Below are 23,087 nucleotides of genomic sequence, written 5' to 3' on the forward strand. Positions count from 1 at the left end.
TAGCTGAAATGGACTTCTGCACCTAAACAGACTAATCAAGAGCTGTGTCAGTTGTCCAGAGTGGTGATTCTCATACTATGATTTCAAGGCCGTGGTCAGAGGTCCGCAGCACCTTTCAGCAAGTTCCATGCTCAGAAGCAACGGGTATCCAGTCCTTGCAAGATGTAGCTTTTTTTGGTGTTTGATGATGTGAGGTTTTTTGGTGGAGGGGATTTGGGACCTAGAGCCTACTGTATCTTAATCATTTATTATCAAACAAGCCAAGGCAAAATTTCAACATTGTGGAAAAAACACAAGTTTTTGTGTTTCGTTTTTTCTTGCTGAACTCTGTTCTTATAAACTGGGCATGTATTTCATGTCACATGGGCATATTTCTTTGGAGAGCTCTGAAGTGGATGCATGGGAATAATTGAGTAAGTTGTAGAATAATATTCTAAGCAATAACATTTCTTATGTTCCTTAGGAATATAAAACATGTACCTACCTGGTTTTGAAAATAACTATTTATGTGAGGAGAAAAGCTCATTTAGGCATTGCTTTAGATACTGTATATCAGAAGAAAGAAACTGCAAGAGATTAACTGATACTGCTCAAAATTGAAACAGAGAAAGGAAGGGAGGCCAAGAAGGAAATGTACTTGGCTCCTTTTCAGTAGAAACTGCTGCAAAGCGCAAATGTCCCTGTCTGTGTTAAATTATATTTTGCAACAAAATATATAATGATTTATCTCTTGGTTGTATGTATATGATTCCACTAATAATATGGAAGGAAGTAATATGAAGTACACAGAGTGCTCATGAAATTTATGAATCACTTGCTACAGTCAGTTAAAACTATTCCAAACATTCTTATAACCAACCCAGTTCTTAAACTTGTGTGTATGTAACTTAAGGGCTCAAGAACATTATTAGGTTAACCATTCTGGGTTAAATTTTAGCTGCAAATCAGAGGGGAATATATGTGACAAAAGTGAGTCCGGTCCATGGTGCCACTGTGGAGTGCAGGTAAGATTTCTGTTTAGTTTTGGTTGAATTCATTGTACATTTATACACTAAATCTCCAATTCCTGCTAATGAGGACTGCTGAACCAACCTGGGTGATAGCTGCTGTAAGAAACTCATTCACAGCTTCAACATATGTGTGTATGTGTTATTTCTTTGCGTAAGTGCTTCACTGCCAAGTTTTTTTGTCCTCAGAGATGTTAAGTAGACTCATTGCAACTGAAGTCTGCATTGCAATTGAAGTCAGAATCATGTCATGGTAACTATATCATGTGTTTGACATACTTAGGCTGGTAAAGTATTTGGGGAGATCAAAACTATTCCAGGCAGCAGATAAAGGTTGGAAGAGGTTCCAAATTACATCTTTTGAATTATTGCATATTTAGTTAACATAGAAGCAATTCTAATTAAAAGGTGACTAAACTTTTATAAGGATACAAGGTAATCAAATAGGTATTAATTTAGGCTCTCTCTAATCAAAATATAAAATTTCCCTGTAAATATAGATGTTATATTTGGAAAGAGAGAGAGCAAAGCATTTTACGGTCTGGTAAATCACCTGTTTCTTCCTTTTGAAGTGCGTAGGTACATCTTACCAAAATTGTACCTCAAGGCAGGGTTAGCAGTTGTGTGCTTTGCTTCCCAGTAGTGATTGTCGCAGTAGCTGAGAGATCTCCTGTAGACTTTATGCCAAGTCTTTAAACTTCAGCTTTCATCTAAATCTCTCAGCTGTCGACCTCTCCTCTGCAGTAGCTGTTGTCCGTTATCTGCCTGGCTGGGTTCTAAAACAGAAGCAGGAAGGTTGCACTTGCTTGGACCACCTCACTTTTTCTGATTTCTGAGTTTTGTTCACAGTGGAAAACCCTCTCTCTACGGCTCTGAGGTTTGGTAACCTGGCTTGTGCTGAGGCTGTGCCTCCCCAGCCCCTAACAGGGGTCCTGGAGTCCACGGAGACGAGATCTGAATGGCGATAGTATCCTTGCCCAGCCAGTTGTTCCCTGAAGGAGTTATCCACTAAGCGGGCCCAACTAATGAGCCATGAGGGCTATCTGGGGCCATGACAGACCCCAGGGATTTGTGTCCTATTCTGAACATGCTCATCTGCAGCCAGCTTTCACAGAGATCAGAAAGTTTGGATTTTGATCTGTGTTGGCAACTTTTAACCTCATAACAACATTATGCTTGCCAACTGTTGTATTTAGCATTGGTTATTAATTTTCAAGTCATGTGTCAAAATAGCATTCACTTTTCAGCTGCTTAAAGGGCAATTCAGAAATTAATGTTATGTGGGATATAATTCTATTTCTAGCAGCACAAGAGATTTTCTGTTTCTGCAGTATTTCTTTAATGTGTCAGTATTTCCTCTAGCAAAGCCTTTTTCTTCCCCCTCCTTCCTCTTTTCTATCTTCTCTTTGTTCTGTTTTCTTATTCTTTTGTCTTTTCCCGTTTTGTATTTTCCCCTTTTGTATTTTCCCTTATTCTTTCTTTTTTAAAGTGATTTGTAAGTTTTCTACAAGGAGGAAAGATTGTCTGCTGCTACAGAAAAGACTGTCATGTACTAAACTGCAAATGCTCTTTGTATTTCTGAAATTGTTTGTTACAACCCCCACAAATTACTGTGAAATACTATTTCTGTTTGAAAAAGAGTTTGCCTTGACAATAATTCACTGAGTAAAATTACAAACTCTGTTTTTCTATGTATATTCTCAAAGAGCTCAAAGCTGCCTCTGTGTATTTTGACTTGAAGGAAAATCAGGCCACAAGAAAGAACACTGAATGTTCAAAAGTGTGGTGTTTTTTGGCTTCATTGCGAGTACTTTAGCTTAATAATTAAAAAAGCGCATATGTGCAAAATTAACTTGAAATTGCTGGACAAAACATTTGCATAACTTTAAGGACGTCTCCTTTTATAGGCATGAGTGGGTAACCAGACACTGTTGTGAATGAAAACAACATGCCTTTGAACTGCTTTGGAAGCTAGAAGACACCATCTACTTATTTAAGTACTGCTGAAGTGGTAGAAATAATGGTTTGCCAGTGGGCATGATCTCCCACATATTTTTGGGGGCAAGGGGAAATAGTATACGGCACTATCCCATGGTGATGTTTCTGAAACTGTTCTGGAAAAGAGTCTAATACTGAGACTGTTACCAATGGATAGAAATATGTGGTTTCAGGTCAGCTGATCAATGAGTAATGTTGAGGTTGCTAACAGCTTTCCCCATAAACAAAGACATGGGTGGCTTAAAAAAAAATTATGGATGGAAGTTTTTAAAACGTTAAGCTAATGTCCTGAAAGGAAACAGCACAAACTCATTAAGGCCACATTTTTTCACTAAATTTTCTACACTACTGCTAACGGCTATTTACTTTTTCTCTCTGTTCTTTCTCTAGTAACTTCTGTGTCCTTCCAACAGTGCCCCAGGTAGCTCAGGCAAGATCGGAGTTTCAGATCTTCAAGGAGAAAGATACAAAGGTCATCTTCCCCCATGCAACCACCTTTTTTTTTGTGTTGGTTGTGATTTGTTGTTTTACAGATGCATGCAGGAAAAGAAAGTCACAGGCAGAGTAAATGCCTCCAGGCTGTCTCTGGGAACTGGAGTCAAAGTAGCATTAACTGTGTGTACTAGGAGGCTTCTCCATCATGGCACAGGAAATGAATTCCTCTCCTCTCCTGGGTGTGAGCTGCGCTCAGCTGAGACCCTGCAATGTTTGTTTCTGTTAGGAAGAGGTGGGTAGATGTTGATGCTGCTGGGACTGGTGTGGGGATATCAGGGTCCTTCATTTCTCTGTCCAGGTCTTCCTCTCCCTGCAAGGGAAAACAACCCACTCCCTGGACCATGAAAGAAGGCTTGACTACTGTCAGGAAACCCAGCAGTTTCCATCTTAGAACAGCTGAAATATGCAAAAAGGACTAAGAAACTTAAGTGTCCGTATACCATACTCTGGCTTTACGCCAGGGACAGCACCAGTCTCTGTAAAGAAATGGAGAAATACTAGGAGTCAATTGTGGGATTCTGGAATTAGAAAGACTTTATATTAAGACCTTGTTGTTTAGGAAAAGATGACAGGAAAGCAATAGAAATATAGTGAGGTGAAATGAGAACAAGGTAACAGACCCTTGCACAGAGACTGATAATGAAGCATTTGCATGTAGAAGGAAATGGAAATATGTGGACAAGAGCCTGCTTCTGTACAGTTCTCCCAGAAAGTTTGGATGTTCAGAAAAGATTTTGTCAGAGGCAATAAAGAAATGTCTGGAGGCTGTGTTGCATTTAGAGTGTTCCCAGATGAAGAAATTTGTAAGGAAGAATGGGTGAGCTGCCAAACTCATAATGAATCTTTGAGTTAGAGCCAGAGGACCGTGAGTTGGGGAAAAGCTCAGAGCAGGGATGGGGCCTGGGAGTATGGGGGCAGGTCTTGGACCCAGGGTACGTCCCAGAGCTGGCAAGAGGTGGAGTCACCTGCAGAACTGAGTGCAGCACGTTTGCATGCCAGGAAAGGGGTACTGAGCAGTTTATGTTTACGTCAGGAACTAGGTATGATTATATCTGAAATGCACCATACCATCCTTTGCCCTTCTTTGAATTAAAATGAGAAAAAAAGAAAACGGGTGGAAGTTAACTTGCACAAAATATCTCACTAGAGCCAAGAAGCGCTTGGAATTACTGCTATTCTTCATTTACTCTTGGCAACAACCACAAAATGTGTTTTCCAAACAGGAACAACATTACAGTAAGTGCTATGTACTTCACACTTGATCTTTGCAAATGAAGCTACTGCAGTTTCCTGGAAGGTAATGTAGGTAATACATAGATATATCTTTCTTCCCATCAGAGCATTTTGCTCTTGGTGTATTTATGAATTAATTGCAAATTTGAGTATTCTTTACTTGTATGATTGTATGTCAAGAAGATTAAACCTTCTTGATGAACTGAGAAAACTTTTTGAAATATCTGAGAACTTGTCAAACCCAATCTTTCTGGCTGTATACTTAGCTAGAGAAAACCAGAATTCTGGAGTTTAAGAACAAATATTTGACAGCCAGCGAGTTCATAGGTTTTGAAACAAATTTGATAGGAGTTATACCAAGATTTATAAAGAAAGAAGTTGTAAAGAGGCAAGTAAGGCTGAGGGCTGGAGGGAAAATGAAATAATAAAATGGCAAAGAAAGAAGAGAAATTTAGGAAGAAGTTTTATAATGTGCTAGCTGGGAGAATAGTTTTCTCCTCTTTTATTTAATTCTGAGTAAAGACTTTTGTTCTGTTACTCAAAGATAAAATCTAAAAATAAACCTAGTCTTATTGCTGGCAATGTCACAGGACATGTAATTTTTTGTGTGTACATTACTGTGGAGTGAACTAAGAAACACAATATATTGAGTCTTAAAATTGCCATTAATGTGTTGCCTGCTGAGGCAGTAGTTTTTCTATGATCTCATTTTTTAACTGATCTCATCCTTCCTTTTTGCTCCAATTGTCCTAGTCTGTAACAAAAATCTTCATGGAACTAATATTTACTTATTATAAATTACTTTTTCAATGTCTTAACTTTGCTGTAGTATTTTCCAAATTGTGCTAACCTCTTTTTGCTTTGCATACAGCAATAGCCGCCTTCAAAGTTTATCTATTCTCATGTATTAGAATAAAGACCTACATATCCAAATAAGTAATACCCAGATTAAAAAAAAAGTATTGAGTCATAAAGATGTAGGACAACAATAGAAAACAAAGAACTCATTTTTAAGCAATCAATCTTTTCAAGGGACCTGGCTTGCAAAAACTTTTGAAAAAATCACCATCTAAAACTGGGGTCCTTTGAATGTGTTCGGTTTGATGTCCCAAAATGGAACTGTCAGAGGAAATTAAACAGTGCCGAGAGGCATTCTCAGCCGCTGGGACTCAACCATTATCATTGCTGTTACATTGCTGGAGCTGTCTCTGGCCCACAGTGATTAGCACTCCCCAAGCAATCTCCATGCATGGTTCAGAGGCTACAGGGGGAGAGGGATTATTCCCGCTAGGCAGTTTGCATACAGCCACTCTGTTTTAGTGGGAAGGTGAGTTTAATACTGTGGATGCAGGCCAGCTGATCTCTGAGTTTAGCTTGTATCTTAGGCTGGTTAGCCAGTGGTATAAAACAGCCTGGTTCTGTACTACTACATAACCTGAGCTTACAGAGTGGGTGCATCCACATTGCTTATTAGGATGGGTCCCTGGCTCATGATACTTGTTACATCATGCCTGAGGATTGTTTGAGAAAATGTTAGTTGTCCTAGATCAAACAATACCAGGAGCTGTTCTAATGAGTTAACAGCCTAGCAGAGTCAATTCCAATGCCGAGGAAAACTCCCTGGCACTGCTTTAGTTATATTAAGGCAATGTAGCATTAGTTAGAAATAAGCCAAGAGGGTACAAACACACTCTCAGACGGAGACTCTGGGTGGGTGAGCTCAGTCAAAGCAGTGTGAGCTTTGTCAAAAGTAGGGGTTCAGAATTGACCATAATTTGCTTTGAGAAAGAAGCAGAGGGAAACCTGCAGGGATCAGAGAAGATTTCCTTTAGAGGAAATTAGGATGCTCAACATGAAATATTCTTTTAAGCTCTGTTTTATGTATCTAGGTAATTGGATCCCAGCTGGATTCTTCCTGGGAGAACTGAAATTTCCTTTCATTGTTAATTTTGTGCAGGTGACATCACCATAATTGCAATTTACAGGCATCCTGGATATTGAGTGTAGGAGGAGAATATATTTACTATTGACTTGATCTTCATAGAATCATAGAATACCAAGTTGTAAGGGACCTCAAGGACCATCTGGTCCAATCTTTCTTAGCAAAAGCACGATCTAGACAAGATGGCCCAGCACCCTATCAAGCTGAATCTTAAAAGTGTCCCATGTTGGGGAATCCACCACTTCCCTGGGAGATTATACCAATGGCTCTTGTTGTGAAAAGTTTCCCTCTTGTGTCCAATCTTTCCTTCCTTTCCTTCCCTTACCTTGTCCGTCCTTGTCTTGCCTCTCCTGTCCGTGCCTTCCCTTTGGATAATACAACTCACATTGAAGGTTTTTTTAACTTCTGTGTTGGCAATACAAAACCTCTGCTGGCTTAGAAACAGTCTTCTGGATGAGTAGCTCTTTTCAATGAGTATGTCACTTTTCATAAGAAGAATGGAAGGGAATTACTTTTGGGTACAAGGATGTTTGCCAAAGTTGTGAGAAAGTTCTGTGTTTAAATTTGAGAGCTGGTGGGAGGAAGATGTTATAGTTTACAGGGCAAGTACAAAAGCATGCAACTGCTAAAAAGGTATTGCTGAAAATTTATCTGAGGGAATGAGTGTTCAGATCTGTTAGTTGTTACTGATTACCACTCCTCAAAATACCACCCAGCTGGAGTTTTGCTTATTAAAAGAGTTACAATTTATTTTTCATTGAGCCCATCTCAGCTAAATCAACATTAATAATTACAAGTTTATTAAAAATTCCCCACCAAGTCAGAAGGCAAATTTTAAAAACATTTTAATTTGGAAAGGTTTGGTATTTCTATAGATAGAATTTTGCTAGTGAAGGTACTTTTGAAATATATCATATTGCATTCAGACAGATAGATTTTTCTTAAGTAATTTAGCACAGTGGGGTGTGTTTCTGGTAGTATTATCCACTAATGCCATCCAGGTTTTTTCCCACCAAGATTCATGCCTGACTTCAAAATATGTAACCAAGTCTTTTTAGACCGGGATCCAAATCTTTAGATTCAGATTAAAAGGATTCAACATCATGGCTCTAGCTTTGACTTGTTTCAAGCAGTCATTATACCCTTCTCCCTCCTCTGTCCGTTTCCTCATGTATACAGACTATTTTTAGCCTTATCTTTCTCTCCTCGTGCTCTGCTCCCACAAATCATATCGTAGCATTATCTTTGTATTACAACCGTGCTGGAATATTTCATGTTATGTTAGTAAATATATTTAGTAATTAGATATGTCACTAAGATAATAAGATGGAAAATAGCTAATATGTCAGGGTATCTGTATCCCATGAGAACTGGAATTTTGTTTCTGCTCAATTTGGCTTGCATTCAACATCCTCTGATTTTGAAAGAATGAGCAACTCGAGCATATTCCTATGCTTATGAATAAAGCCAGACTGTAGACTGCACATGAATAAATCCAGGCAGTCATTTTTATTGTCATCAAAGAGCATTTTTATTCTATGCCCACAAATGTTCTTGGTAATCTATGAAAGAGGCCTCTGAGTTAACAAGTGCAAACAGGCATCTTTCTCATCCCTTGCCTTGGCAGAAGCACATGGTTTGCATTCATCAGCAGTCACAGTGAACTCATGTAAAGGTTTGTCTACAGACAGATGTTTTTCCAATTGAGTATTTGATTGGCCCACTTGTAATTGTGCAGTATGACATGACCTTTAATTATACAGTCAGATGCTACTTTTCCACCGAGCATTTGCCTCATTCAGTGCACAGGATGGATGAGCGTGCATGGGGAATTGAATTGGGTTGGGCAATAAGGGAGATTACTGGTTAGGGCTATCTCAACTTGGAAAAATGAAGATGCTGATGCACTTTGATGAGCATTCTTGCCACCTTTAATTTTTCAAGACAGGCAGACAAATGGGCAACTAGCTACCTCACAGTTTTATTCATAGCCACAGGAATTGAAGAACATGAGCAGACACACTGATTGAAGCCATAGGTCTATCTAACCCAGTGTCATGTCTCTGACAGCAGACAAAAGTGGATGCATACAGAAAAGTTTAAGAACAAGACAATACTATCTGCAGGTATTCCCCCAGCTTCCATGCTTTTGTGGCTCAGGGATTTCCTAATCTGAAGGGATCTTAAATGTAAATATTGAACCTCAGTTGATTTCTTTTCACCAGCATTCCATGAAGCGCTTTAAAGTCCTTTTAGTCTTTTGCCATATGCTGCCTTTTGTGGCAATGCTCGTGGCTCAACTCCACCTGGTCGCCTTAAGCCTGCCATGTGCTGGCTTTCTGTGCATGGTCCGTCCCTATCCATTCTCATCATGCAACTCATGCATGTGTCTCTTAGTCTTTCAAAAAAGAAGGATGCTGAGCAGAAGCCAGAGGATGTATACCCAGAGTCCCAGAAAGCCGGTAGCATGCCCAGAAGGCAGCCAGCCTTCACTTCTGCTGTTATCCGTGATAGCTTGGCCTGCCCGCCTGTGCAATTGTCAGATACAGGCATACCCTGTGGTATTTCTGCTTCAGTGGCTTTTGGAAAAAAAAACTGTTGATGGCTGAAACAGAAGATTTCAAGAAGTGTATGAGTGGTCTTTTGGCCAAGTTGAGTGCCACTGTAGACAACAGGATTTTCTCTTTCGTGCAGCCACAGAATTTCTGTGTGATGCTGAGCTAGTCCAATAGATGAGACTTTTCCCAGATGGCCATTAATTATGTGTTTGAAATCATGGGGTTTGATTTGCAGAAGTGCTGAGCACTCACAGCTGCAGTTGACGTCATCGAGGGCTGTACTTTGTACATGCGAAGTGCTGCTTAATGCCAAGTTCCCTGAAAAATCAGTCCCTTCACATCTCATATCGGTCACTGCAATTAACAGATGCTTTTGACCTGAATTTCTTTGTGTTCTGTTTTCTATTTTTGAAATGGAGGACTGATACCACACTGCCTCATCAGAATGTTAGATTTCTAAATTCTCAGGCACTGCCACAAAAAGCATCACAGCGCAACCCACTCATATAGTAACTATGTAATTCAGAAGGGGTTTCCGTCCTGCGTGGGGGATGAGGTCAAAATCTCAACAATGACAAAACAGGGTACAGCACAAGTATCTACCAGTTCCACTGCCATTAGCCATTCTGGGCACTGATCTCACAGAAGAAAAAAGTACTGATCATGTGTAACAGGCAGCTTTTGTTATTTACTGGAGCCCAAATTTATGTTGCTCAAGTAGCCTCAGTTCTGGCATCTCCTATTTTTCCTGTATTTTCCCAGCACTTGTCAGGGTGTTTGTTTAGACAGCATGTTTGAGACATCGGGTCAACCTGAAACGATTTGCATTTTGAAATTCTTGTAAAGTGTTTTTGTTTGCATTTTGCCTTCCAGAAAATAATTGCAACAACAAACGTCTGGATCTTGTCTTCATCATTGACAGCTCTCGCAGTGTACGTCCTTACGACTTTGAAAAAGTGAAGGAGTTTATTTTAACCATCTTACAGTTTCTGGACATCAGCCCTGATGCCACCCGAGTAGGTCTGATTCAGTACGGCAGCACAGTCAAACATGAATTCTCGCTGAAGACATTCAGGAGGAAGCAAGATATTGAAAGAGCAGTGAAGAGGATGATGCACCTGGCTACTGGCACCATGACTGGACTGGCTATTCAGTATGCAGTGAACATTGCATTTTCAGAGTCAGAAGGAGCTAGACCTCTGAAGCAGAATGTGCCCCGAATTATCATGATAGTGACGGATGGGAGACCTCAGGATCCAGTGGCAGAGATTGCTGCTAAAGCTCGTAACTCGGGTATCCTGATTTTTGCTATAGGAGTGGGAAGAGTAGATATGAACACACTGAAGTCCATTGGGAGTGAACCACATGAGGAGCATGTGTTCCTGGTTGCTAACTTCAGTCAAATTGAAACGCTGACCTCTGCCTTCCAGACTAAACTTTGTGGTAAGGTTTTTATCTATAGATTTGAATGCATAGATGAAAGTAAAACACAGAAAAAAATGCATTATAATTAAACTTTTTTTTTTTTTTTACATGGAGCCTTATCTGTTAGGATATACATATTGAAAAAAGGGAGACTAGCCAGATAACATTCAGAACAGCAGTCATACATATGGGGAAAAACTAATTCTACTGCTAAGTGCCATAAAATGTGATCTAATTCCTAGTGGTCATAAGCAGTGAGGCAAACACACATATCATGATTTTCCTATTCATTGCATAATAGCCATAAATTTACAACCTTCTGCTGTTTGAATGTTATACAAGTTGTTTCATGTTTTGAATTTATATGTTATGTTCCTTTAGTACTGAAACTTCAAACTGATAAACATTCTTTTCATTATTTCAAAAAATCTATGGAGTTCATGGATTTATCTTCCAAAACTTACATATTAATTCTGTGCAAATAATTATCTCTGTGCATGCCATGTGATTCTAAGTGAGACACAGAGACATCATAGTGTTTTCATTCCATCCATTTTAAATACAGAAAGTTAGGAAAAGCCATTACAGTTATATTATTCATTCATACAATGAAGTAAATAATATAGTAATAGGTATTTATTTATAACAGAGAAATTTCTTACATCTGTAATTCCCTGATAATACATTACCTTTTAAAAATATCATGGCATACATAATTAATTTTATTCCAATCTGTGTACTTAATACAATTTTCTTTTTTAGTTTTTCCTGAGATAAATATGAAAGATCTTCATGCAGATTTGGCACTAAGCTGAGGCAGATTTGGCACTAAGCAGAGTCCAGAAAAAAATGCATGGTGAGGTTGAATGCTCACTCATCTCTAGGGATGCTTTTGCCAGAAAAGAACTGAGACTTATTGTCAGGATAGTCTGGAGAATTTTCCTTACTTGGTCTTTTCCAAAATTGTTTCAAAGAGCAACAAGGCTCCAGCTGAACTGCATCAGCACAAAACACCATCACAGACATTCATCAGATAATAGATTTTTCCTGTTTCTTCCTTGCCATATTATTAGCTGGTGTAGTAAGATACATTTAAAAACCAAGAAAGAGTAAACTAAACATGGATTGAGAGTTTAAATGGAATGAACAGCCACTGCTTCAAAACTTCATCTTATTTGATTTTTTTAATTGCATTTTTAGAAACAAATCCAGTACAAATACCACTTACTTATTTTTTTTTCTGACTAGGCGGTGTCCAATAAATGTACTAGAGTTTTATAGCTCACTTTTAATCCAAGTATATGTGATCCTCAATAAAACCACACACCCTCAGATGGAGGAGTATGGAGGTGACAAAGATTGCTGCTGCCTCCTTTTCTCAGGGAATGCCTCCACAACATTTGCTGTGTCAGAAATTGAAGGTGAGATCCAAAAACGCACTTAAAAACCCAGGCCTAGATGCAACAGAGAATTTAAGCTGTTAGATTCTTATGGATTTCAACTTAAGGGACTAAATTGCAGGTAGGATCTTTAATATTTTATTGAGTCTGGGCTGTGAAGAAGCATTTAGCTCGCTAAAGTTCAAGAGAGCAATCTAAGCATCCGTAGCCTCTGTTTCCTCGAGCACCTACATTCCACCTGGGAAATGTGGTTAGTTTTTTTAAGTCCTCTCCAGAGTGGACCCAGAGGCAATATCATTGCAGCTCAGTCGAACCTATGGATGCCTTGTTTCTTTGCTAGAGCAATTGAAAGCATCCCTCTGGTCAAGTCTCCTGGCATGCGGTCTGCTCGGCTTCATGCTGTGAGAAAAGACCTTGGCACCTGAGCTGTCCTTGTGTCTGGATTGCCCTTATGTCTGTTGGAATGTGTCTTCATGATTCCTCTGAATATAAGAGAATAACCTGGCCAAGTGATGAAGCTCTGTGGAGAAAATAAAAAGTAAATCAAATTAACCACTGTTTACCCATGGATGACAGAGATTACCTAGTTCCTAGAAGACAGAAAAATCCATGTAGAATCATAGAATCATATAATAGTTTGGGTTGGAAGGGACCTTTAAAGGTCATCTAGTCCAAGCCCCCTGCAATGAGCAGGCACATCTTCAACTAGATCAGGTTGCTCAGAGCCCTGTCCAACCTGACCTTGAATATTTCCAGGGATGGGGCATCTACCACCTCTCTGGGCAACCTGTGCCAGTGTTTCACCACCCTCATCATAAAAAATTTCTTCCTTATATCTAGCCTAAATCTTCCCTCTTTTAATTTAAAGCCATTACCCCTTGTCCTGTCGCAACAGGCCCTGCTAAAAAGTTTGTCCCCATCTTTCCTGTAGGCCCCCTTTAAGTACTGAAAGGCTGCTGTAAGGTCTCCCTGGAGCCTTCTCTTCTCCAGGCTGAACAACCCCAACTCTCTCAGCCTGCCCTCACAGGAGAAGTGCTCCATCCCTCTGATCATCCTAGTGGCCCTCCTCTGGACTCGCTACATCAGGTCCGTGTCTTTCCTGTGCTGAGGGCTCCAGAGCTGGACATAGTATTCCAGGCGGGGTCTCACCAGAGCAGAGTGGCAGAATCACCTGCCTTGACCTGCTGGCCATGCTTCTTTTGATGCAGCCCAGGATATGGTTGGCCTTCTGGGCTGTGAGTGCATGTTGTTGGCTCATATCCAGCTTTTCATCCCCAAGTACCCCCAAGTTCTCGGCAGGGTTGCTCTCAATCCCTTCATCCCCCAGCCTGTATTGGTACCAGGGGTTGCCCCAACCCAGGTGCAGGACCTTGCACTTGGCCTTGTTGAACCTCATGAGGTTCACACAGACCCACTTCTAGAGCCTGTCCGGGTCCCTCTGGATGGCATCCTGTCCCTCAGTAAACTGGCTGTGCTCCATCATCTGCTAAGTCACACTTTCCCTACAGTTGCTGCCTGTGGCTATTAAAGATTTGGGGGCTTCAGAAACAGTAGTTGAAGCTAAGGGATCCTAGGGGTTTCTTTTTATTACCAGTCAGCAAGGTAAAAGAGAAGCAAACAGTATCCTGGAAAATCAGAGGTGAGTGAGACAAAACTTGAAAACTAAGAAGAAGAAAAACAGAAATAGGGACAGAATCCAGGAAAGGAGGTGGAGACTGAATTGAAGAAGAGCGAGAAAGACAGAAGTTGGGGTAGAGCAATCAGGAGCAAATAAGTGTCTTGATTGTTCTTCTATAAAGTGATGTCATCCTCATTTTACATTGAAGGAATGGAGGTGCAGAAACAGAGTTAAGACTGTCAAGATCACCCACTAACTTTAAATATTTGACTTAGTGCAATTCCTGATGTGGTTTTCTGGGGCATTTAGCACTTTTAGACTAACATAACATACCAGTCACAGCTCTATAGCCTCCACTTGCAGCTGAGAGCCCCGCATTCTTGCAAATCCACACTCAGGTGTCTCTAGCTGAACACATGCAGCCTGAAGGTTGATGCTCGCTTGGAGATACTGATATCAATGGCTTGCCCAAAATCAAATAAAGATCCTGTGACATAGACAGACGTAAAATTTAATTCACAAGGCTTACATTCAAATTCTTTAACTATGAGATCACCCTTTCTATTACTTCAGTCCCTGGCTGTGTCCACCAAACACCTCCTACAACAAATGAAGTTGCAGAAATCATACAGGCAGCAGCCGCCTCCACCACAGAAATCTGACTGATGACGAGTACCACTGATCCTTTGAAATGAGTGCAACAGAGAGACTTTGGAAAAAAATTTCTGTGATATTATATCAGAAGATTGGTAACAGATGGTAACAATATATACTCAGAAGTTGTTGGGACACCTATCATTGAATGCTTTTTTTTTTTCTTTTTTAGTACTCTGTTTTGCAACCTTGTGGTTTTTTTTTATATGGGAGGACTGACTGTTTTTGGAGTAATGTTCTATAGATTTCCATTCTGTATCGTTAGTATATGGTAAGACTTTCTGAGGCTTAAACTACTGAAATTATTATATTTTGTCATATTTGAAAGTGCTTCTTTGGTCATAACAAGCTGTACCTGATGTTGAAAGCTAATGAAATATAGCCAGGAGGAAACTTCTGTTTAGAAACTATTAGAGGTCATAAACATTTTTAGAATGACAGAAAGATGAAAATACAAGAAGTTCAAGTAGGTCTGTATTCACATAAATAAAAGTACTTGGGAACTTTTATTATGGCAGAAAATTATGAGATCCAAAAAGCTGATTAAGAGATTTGGGAATTGTGGTGGTTTGTAGATTAGTAATAAATGCATAACTCCGGTAAGCCTTTCAAAGACCACATACATAGTATGTATCTCAAAACCACATATTTTTTCCACAAGTACCACAAATACCACATGTTAAGTTATTTATCAGGCTTCATTTGTGGCTGCTAGAAGATTACTGTTAATATCTATCCCATAAATTTTGAGCTTTGTCAACCTAGCACAATAAGGAGCACATCAATCCCTAATTGTTGTTGAGCAAAATAGATTATTTTCCACACAATGTTCTTTGAGAAGTAATTCACCTATATATTATAGAAATTACATACAAGCAATGCTTCAGTGGAAAGAAAACATCAAGGAGATGGCTTAATTCCCAATTACTGATCTGGAGAAAAATAGTTCAGCAATGAATTTGGCAGAATGGGCCAAATTTCTTACTGTCTCAGTCTGTTGCATTTTACTACCTGCTGTTAGAGACATAAATTACAAATAGATTAAAAATAGACTTAGAAAGACATACTCTGGAGTGTAGCTCAGCTCAACGCCCACTTACTGAATCTTGGAGATGCATGACCTCAGTGTCATCATGTATTGCTTGTATGTTCCTCGACAGTAACAACTAAGGAAACGAGATTCTTCATCAAGCTGTTTTCCAGTCATTCTCCTTTAGTATTGTGCTGTGTGTTGATTTTCCTCATTCAAGAAATTGAATGTCCTCTAGAACAGTTTGTACTTAAATTCTACTTATTTTCTAAATTTGAATGTGGTAGGTTTGTTTCATTGTCTTCTTGGGACCACCAAGTAATTAGTCTTTCCGGATATTGTATTGTATATTTTTATTTTGTTTATCTCTCCATTCCACATGTAATTTCATGTTCAAAAACATGCCACCAATGTCAACCAGGCAGAAAATATCTGGATTCCTAATTTTTTTTTTTTAGGAATAAATACATAGTACTCTTTGTTAAGGATTTTTTTACAGTCTTACAGGCTTAAGTTTCCATTTTTGTCTTTACTGTCAACACTTAATTTGAATTTTCTAAATTACTTCAGTAAAATTTTCTGCACTTTTATTTTTTCAGTTGTGACCACAAATAAGTAAGACCAGCAGTTAATAACGTTTTACTTTTTTCTTACAGTGCCCCATATGTGCAGTACAGTTGAACATCGCTGTGATCACTTCTGCATAAACACCCCTGGCTCCTATGTATGTAGATGTAAACAAGGATACATTCTGAATGCTGACCAGAAGACTTGCAGCAGTATGTTATCTTTCTTAACGTTTTTCTTTCATGCTCCCAAAAAGTGCTTAACATCACATACCCTTTTTGTTGTGCTCACAAAGGACTGAGCTCAGTATGTAATGAATGGTAATCATCAGAAAGACTCTGAAAAAGTGAAGTTGTCATTCTTTTTCTTGGTTTGTGTAAATGAAGTTCTTATAAATCTTTCTGAAATAACTCAAGCTAATTTTTATACACAGCTCTGCAGAAGTACACTGTAACTACCTAAAATTGCATTTGAATTTTATTGGTGTAATAAGTTCAACAATGAAGCAACAGTCAAAGAAAGAACTGTTTTATCATCTCATGTGAGGTGAATCCAACTACTTTAGTAACTTGTCTAGATAGCAACCAGCACTAAATAGTACAGAAAGGTGCAATAAACCCCATACTAGAGAACTGTGAAATAACTTGCGGTTCTGAAAATCTCTTCCTAACTGCTGCTTGAAGTATAAGGGTTTGCAGCTGTTCAAAGAATAGTTTCAAAAGTCTTGCTTATGCTCTCATGTCCTTCTTTAAAAGGGTTGGGGTTTTAGGTAATTGGCTTTATAGTTTATAATAACAAACTGTATTTCGTTTTGTGATCTTTGTAAGCAGTGTTTCTTATGTTCATTTTAACTTGCTTCCTAGTAATTAACAGCAGACTACATTAGACAGGTATGCCAAATTCATTTCTGTATCCACCATTATCTTAAAGAAATTATTTAATACTATTTTTAATTACTTGTGGAAAACATACTTGCTAAAAATGCAGTTTCTTATCCCACAACAGTGCATGGATTCAAGTGAAATTTGCCAAACTGATTCTAGCCAGAAGAAAAATTTGGAAAATGTCTTTTCAAAAAGCTGGAGGAGACAGTCATGGTGAGAGCATGGGATGTACCCCTCACAACTGATAATTTAGAATTAAGGTGAGGGATGCAGGCTCAAATCCTGTCCTTGTGTTTGAACTCGCATATTCCACATCTGAGGAGAGTGCCATAAACCAATCAGGTACCTTGGAATTAGAGGGTTCTTAGTCTCTTATTTTAATTTCCTCTTGTACATTTTCCCCATCCTCACCCCTAACATCAGTTTTGACAATTGAATTTTTTTTGAGTCAATTAAAAAAAATCAATTACAAATATGAAAAATTCTTTCTTTACTGTGTTTTCTTTTTTATTCTGTTACATTTCCATAGTTTTTATCAGACAGTAGTTCAGCTTTTGGGCACTGCACTGCTTCAAAGTACAGATTAATTGCCAAGAGAGTTTTGGAATGGTGTGTAGTATTCCGACTGATGACCCATGCACAGTAGCCCTCAGTATGTTCCCTCTCTACCATTTTTTGAAGCCCATTGCTGCATTGCTTTACTTTTTGTTTTTAGCTATGACTCAGTCACATTACAGAATCACAGAATCACAGAATTTTCAGAGTTGGAAGGGACCTCTAGAGATCATCTAGTCCAACTCCCCTGCTAAAGCAGGATTGCCTAGAGCACATTACTCAGGACTGCATCCAGGCGGGTCTGGAAAATCTCCAGAGAAGGAACCTTAGTTTCCCCACTTACCTGTCACACATGATTTGCTTAACTCTGTACTTGCTTTGATCATCAATCAGCTGATACTAGATATCAGTTTGCTAAATATGAAAGGGAAATGAATCATTCACTGTGTTTGTAGCCTACTTGTAATGGACTTTTTTTTAATGTCACCAAACTATAAAATAATTTTAGCAATTAGCACTGGAAATCTAATATTGAGAGCCATCAAACTGGCCTTAAATGTGCTAGGATGGTGCAAGTCATTGGTGAAAGAGGGAGATGATACAGTAGTAGTCTAGACAAGGTCAGACCGTTATGTCTAAACACTCCCCAGAGAAGTAACAATTCAGGAGGAAAGGGGACCAAGCCTGGACAAACTGGACAGCTTGTTTCTGGGGGTGAGGGGAAGCATGGCGATAGAAAAACCCACAGGCTGTGACCATTTTAGTTACCTTCGTCATATCCATATTTGGTTCTTAAAAGCCCTTAACCAAATGGCTTCAATCAGTAATGAATTGACAACTTTGCTTCAGGCTGGAAAAGGGTGCATTTTTCTTTTGAATAGATGATAGTTTTGTTCCTTGATACATTTCATTATAATATTATTTCTAAAAAAAATATTTCCTTGCATTGAAGGAAGAAAATCTGCCATACTTTTGATATGTTGCTTTCCACGTGGGGAGGGGACAGGGGGGTGGGGAAGCTACTCAGCTATTTCCCATAACAAAACTAGGGAAAAAGAAGGTCTTTTGTTTAACTTGAAATATTCTTACATTTATTTCATTAGGATGGTTTTGCATCCATGCAAAGGATGTTCCTTTCACATACTCTTGTCTAACTTTTCTAGAGAAGAGTGGTTGTGTCAGATAATGGCTATTCTTTACTCATTATACTGTATTTCTTTGTTTAACTTAATCTCTTCCATTCTTCTCTAGAAATGTTCAAATTATACATTAATACACAAAACAGTACAAAAGAAGAAATGTAGCTGAAACAAGCTGGAAAATTATCTATTTGTTGTTGTTTATACTGGAACAAGAGAGTTAAATGACTGTTTATGCTGTTCATCATGCCATTTGATATGAAGCAGACAGCTATAAAAGAAAATTCGTATTTGCTTGGCTAGTTTCCTCAAACATGACCCAAAAGCCTTTTTTGTAGCTGTAAACGATCATTATGTGCCGAGCAGTCTTTGAGCCTGATCCTGAACAACACAAAGTACTCTGCTTTCCAGAGATTTCACTGGGGAAACTTGGGGTTATCAGAAAACTTTAGTCTATTGAAAAGAAGCCCGATGTGCTTCACTGGGCCATGTGATGAACTGACATAATTTGTCGTAGTAATTTTTCTAATGAGATCTTTTGCTTGGGAGGTGTAACTTCCTACGGTATTTTGCACAAAACTGAAAAAAAACTCAGAACTGAAATGTCCCCAAGTCTCCCCTGTGTTGTGTCTTCCTTTTGTTCTCCTTTCCAACCTCATCATCATTTATCTGGGAGGGTTATGCAAAAAAAAAAAAAAAGAAGAAGACATAAATAAACACTTTTTTTCCCCAGAAAAACTGAAGAATGCCCTTCAAACTTTTTAGAGAAACATACAGTCAAGCAACTCTACTAGGGACCATTGGCCATCAATAGTTGTTGCCTTCAGCTAAAGGAGTGAGCTCCTCAGCTTTGAGTGGTTGTTCCTGCTGGCATAAGACTGTCACTGTTTGACAGAACATTGACATGATCTGTGTTAAAATGAGCTAATCTCTAAAGAGCTGTTCATAGATTCCTGAAATTTATTTTTGATCTACAGTCTACCTGTGAGTTATAGAAGGTCCAAGAATTTCATATTCATGCAATTATGTTTCATAGCTCAGGACCTTTGTGCTGTGGAGAAACACGCCTGTGAGCAGATTTGCGTGAACACACCTGGATCTTACGTCTGTCAGTGTTATGAAGGGTATGAGCTTGATGCAAATGGAAAGAATTGTGTTGGTGAGTACGAGTTTAGGAATTCATATTTATCTCTTGACACAAACCAAAGGGAAATTCAATGTACATTAATATCTAGTTTAGCCATAGACAATGATGGGAAGTTCTCTTCTCCTGTATGAGTGGTAGATAAGGAAGAACATATATTGGCATGTTTATAGGCCTTTACTGATAATGAATGGTGGCTTGGGAAAATTGTTCCAACTAATTTCACACAGTAAGTAACATTGCTGTTTTGAGACAACACACCAGATGTTTTATTCTAGATCCATGTAGGTGGCCAGCAATGTACTGGCATGATATATGTGGTCATTAAACGACAAACAAAGCCAGACAAACTTGGTAGCTCCTCTTCAGGCATAAGTTATACATGGAAAAACTTGAAAGTGGACAATTTTTTGCCATTTGTCACTTGGTTTTATGGTCAAACTCTTTTGGGGAAGGTGACGAAAGAAAGTTTAGCCCTCCTTAAGAACCCATCCACTGTGTGCCTTTAATTTTCGCTATGGTCAGTAAAGAATCACAGAATCACAGAATGGTTAGGGTTGGAAGGGACATCTGGAAATCATCTAGTCCAACCCCCCCCCGCCAGAGCAGGGTCACCTACAGCAGGTTCCACAGGATGGTGTCCAGGCAGATTTTGAATGTCTCCAGAGTGGGAGACTCCACAACCTCTCTGGCAGCCTGTTTCAGTGCTCTGCCACCTCAAAGTAAAAAGTCCCTCCGCAGGTTTAAATGGAACTTCCTATGCTCAAGTTTGTGCCCGTTACCTCTTGTCCTATCACTGGGCACCACTGAAAAAAGACTGTTGCCATTCCCCTGGCACTCTCCCTTTAAGTATTTATAAGCATTAATAAGATCCCCTCTCAGTCTTCTTTTCTCTAGACTAAAAAGACCCAAGTCCCTCAGCCTTTCCTCATAAGAGAGGTGTTCCAATCCCCTAATCATCTTTGTAGCCCTTTGCTGGACCGTCTCCAGCAGTTCCCTGTCATTCTTGAACTGAGGAGCCCAGAACTGGACACAATACTCCAGACGCAGCCTCACTAGGGCAGAGTAGAGGGGGAGGATAACCTCCCTCAACCTGCTGGCCACACTCTTCTTGATGCACCCCAGGATGCCATTGGCCATCTTCTTCAAAATAGAAGAAGACATCAGCTCTAAGAATAGAAACTTGAAAGAGTAAGTGTGGAGATACAGTATAATAATTTTTTAACACAAAAAGTATTCCCCTCACTATTACCATATAATTAGCTCAGTCTTCTTCCCCATTTATACACAGTAAATAATTTTAGGATAATCTTTTTCACTAGCCTATTAGCCTTCTCATAAACTTTTCATCCCATGCTACATTTTGGAAAAATATTGTCTTCTGGTATCCACCACACAAAAACCCCCTAGCAAGTCCTTGAAAAGTCCTTATTTGTTAGGTACTCTCTTCAAGCAAACACTTAAATGCATGCTTAATTTCAAACACATGCTGAAATCCCATGGAAGTGAATCCAAGTGAATCCTTGGCCCCAAATCTGCTACAGGCCACCACAATGCTTTTGTCTGAGAGTTTACTCTTTCTTGTCATTTTAAACAACTCTAACGTAATATAATCTGTTTCTTATTACCTTCAGAGAGCTATTACCTTGCAGGATAATCCTATTTTGAGATGCAAAATAGATGATAGTTTATGGAACTGAACTTTCTGCATGTAGTTTCACTGGGACACGCAAATGAGGTTTTGAGGTTTTTTAGACCTAGGACAGCATATGCAGTTTTGAAGAACATTCGCTGTGTACTTATTCTTCAGAAATGTTTTCCTTACTTGTAGCTTTATGATCTCAGTACAGGAGTGTTTAAATTTCTCAACATAATTTATCCTCAGCATAATTTGGCCACTAATATACCATTTTAAGAACCTGCTTTCTGAAGTTGAACTGTTTTGAAAATGCAACTTATACTGGCTATTTAGGCAAGAAGTCCTGTTACATGTTTTGGCCCAAATTTTTACATCTAACACTCCACAGAAGTTCATCCAATAAGGTTAGCTAACCATCATGACTTTTGCCTATGTCAGAATAAAGCATATATTTCTCTGCTATTGATTTGACTCCTGAAACAGAAAATCCATGACTCATGTTGGTAGGTTTGTTCATCCCCAGTTCTTTCCTACCATATGTTCTAATCCAAAATATTCATGCTTAGTGTCATCAGCTGTTGTTATTATTTTCTATTAGTTGAAGGGTCCTTTACAGCCCAAGATATTCTTACCAGGAAGGTAGCTACCATAACACCATAGGGATAAAAATAAATTTTGGTGAAATTCTTTGTGTGTCAAACATAATATTAGCCTCTATAATAAATACAAAGTCTATTTTTCTCATTAAAAGCTTCAAAATATTTTTATGCCATTTATTAAATTTCTCATGTTGACACTTGTTTTTTGCTTGTTAATGATTTCTCTGCAAAGTCTGAGAAGTGCTATTTGGAGGTGTGATACATCTTTAACTTTTTTTTTCTACCTCCTCACTGACTCTTCAGCATGGAGAGATACTGGCCTATTATAAGCTCAATTGATGACATTTGAAGCTTTCATAGTCTCAATTATTTTCAATTATTTTCAAGATACCGTTCATGCATGGGTTCATTGTGATATTTTGCATTTTATAGCTGTCTTTCCTCTCCTCTTGATTTCCTAGTTTAGCGAAAACCCATGAACTCATGCTATTCATACCCCTGCAATAATTAGAATAATTAATTGTGGTTTTAAAGCACATTATTAGCACTTCTATTCTTCAATTTTCTTTTGCACCTATTTGACCATTTAACTTTTTCATTTCTTACTGATGCACATGAATGGTTCAATGTATATTAATTATGTTTTTCCCATGCAGAACTTAGCCTCTCTACATTTCCTGAACAGGAAAAGATTGTCTGGGTAATTTGTGTGTTTGTTGCTAACTTGTCTGCAAATCCTATTAGCTGTCAGTCTCCAGAATTTAACTTTTCATATTTGAACAATTTGCAATTTTTGAGGAATATGCTACTACCAAGGATGTACAGCTTCTGCAGATGCGATCACCAATGAATAATCATCCTTGCTGAAAATCTTTTAAAGGAGACTATGTGTAGTACTGAATCAGTAGTTATAACTCTCAGTTTTCATTACTCTTAAGCTAGTTAACCAATTCTTTCTGTGAATTATTTATTATCAAATGAGCAGGATACCAGAAAACACTGAGCACAACAACAATTTTGCAAAAAGCAGTGACTTCATTAAGGTTACTCCCTCCTCTTCATCCAAAGAATGAGGAGACAATTTCAGTAGAACATACACATCGTGGTTCTCTCAAAGAGCCAAAGGTTCGTCTCTAAGATACCTAAGATATCTAAGACTTCTAAAATTTTAACTCCATCAGAAGTAAATGAGAAAGTGCA

At 38.7% G+C, this 23,087-nt stretch overlaps 1 protein-coding gene across 1 annotated transcript in view; it reads left to right on the forward strand.

Annotated features, from left to right (window-relative positions):
* Positions 1-23,087, forward strand: part of MATN2 (matrilin 2) — a gene marked incomplete at its 5' end in the record, with an annotated part of 69,445 nt that overhangs the window by 3,642 nt on the left and 42,716 nt on the right. The window contains 3 exons of the mRNA XM_082479494.1: positions 10,107-10,676; positions 16,017-16,139; positions 19,542-19,664. Of these exons, the coding sequence (XP_082335620.1) occupies positions 10,107-10,676; positions 16,017-16,139; positions 19,542-19,664 (816 nt within the window). The remainder of the gene's footprint in view (positions 1-10,106; positions 10,677-16,016; positions 16,140-19,541; positions 19,665-23,087) is intronic.

Source organism: Vanellus vanellus (genome assembly GCF_965231255.1).
Source record: "Vanellus vanellus genome assembly, chromosome: 2".
NCBI lineage: Eukaryota > Metazoa > Chordata > Aves > Charadriiformes > Charadriidae > Vanellus > Vanellus vanellus.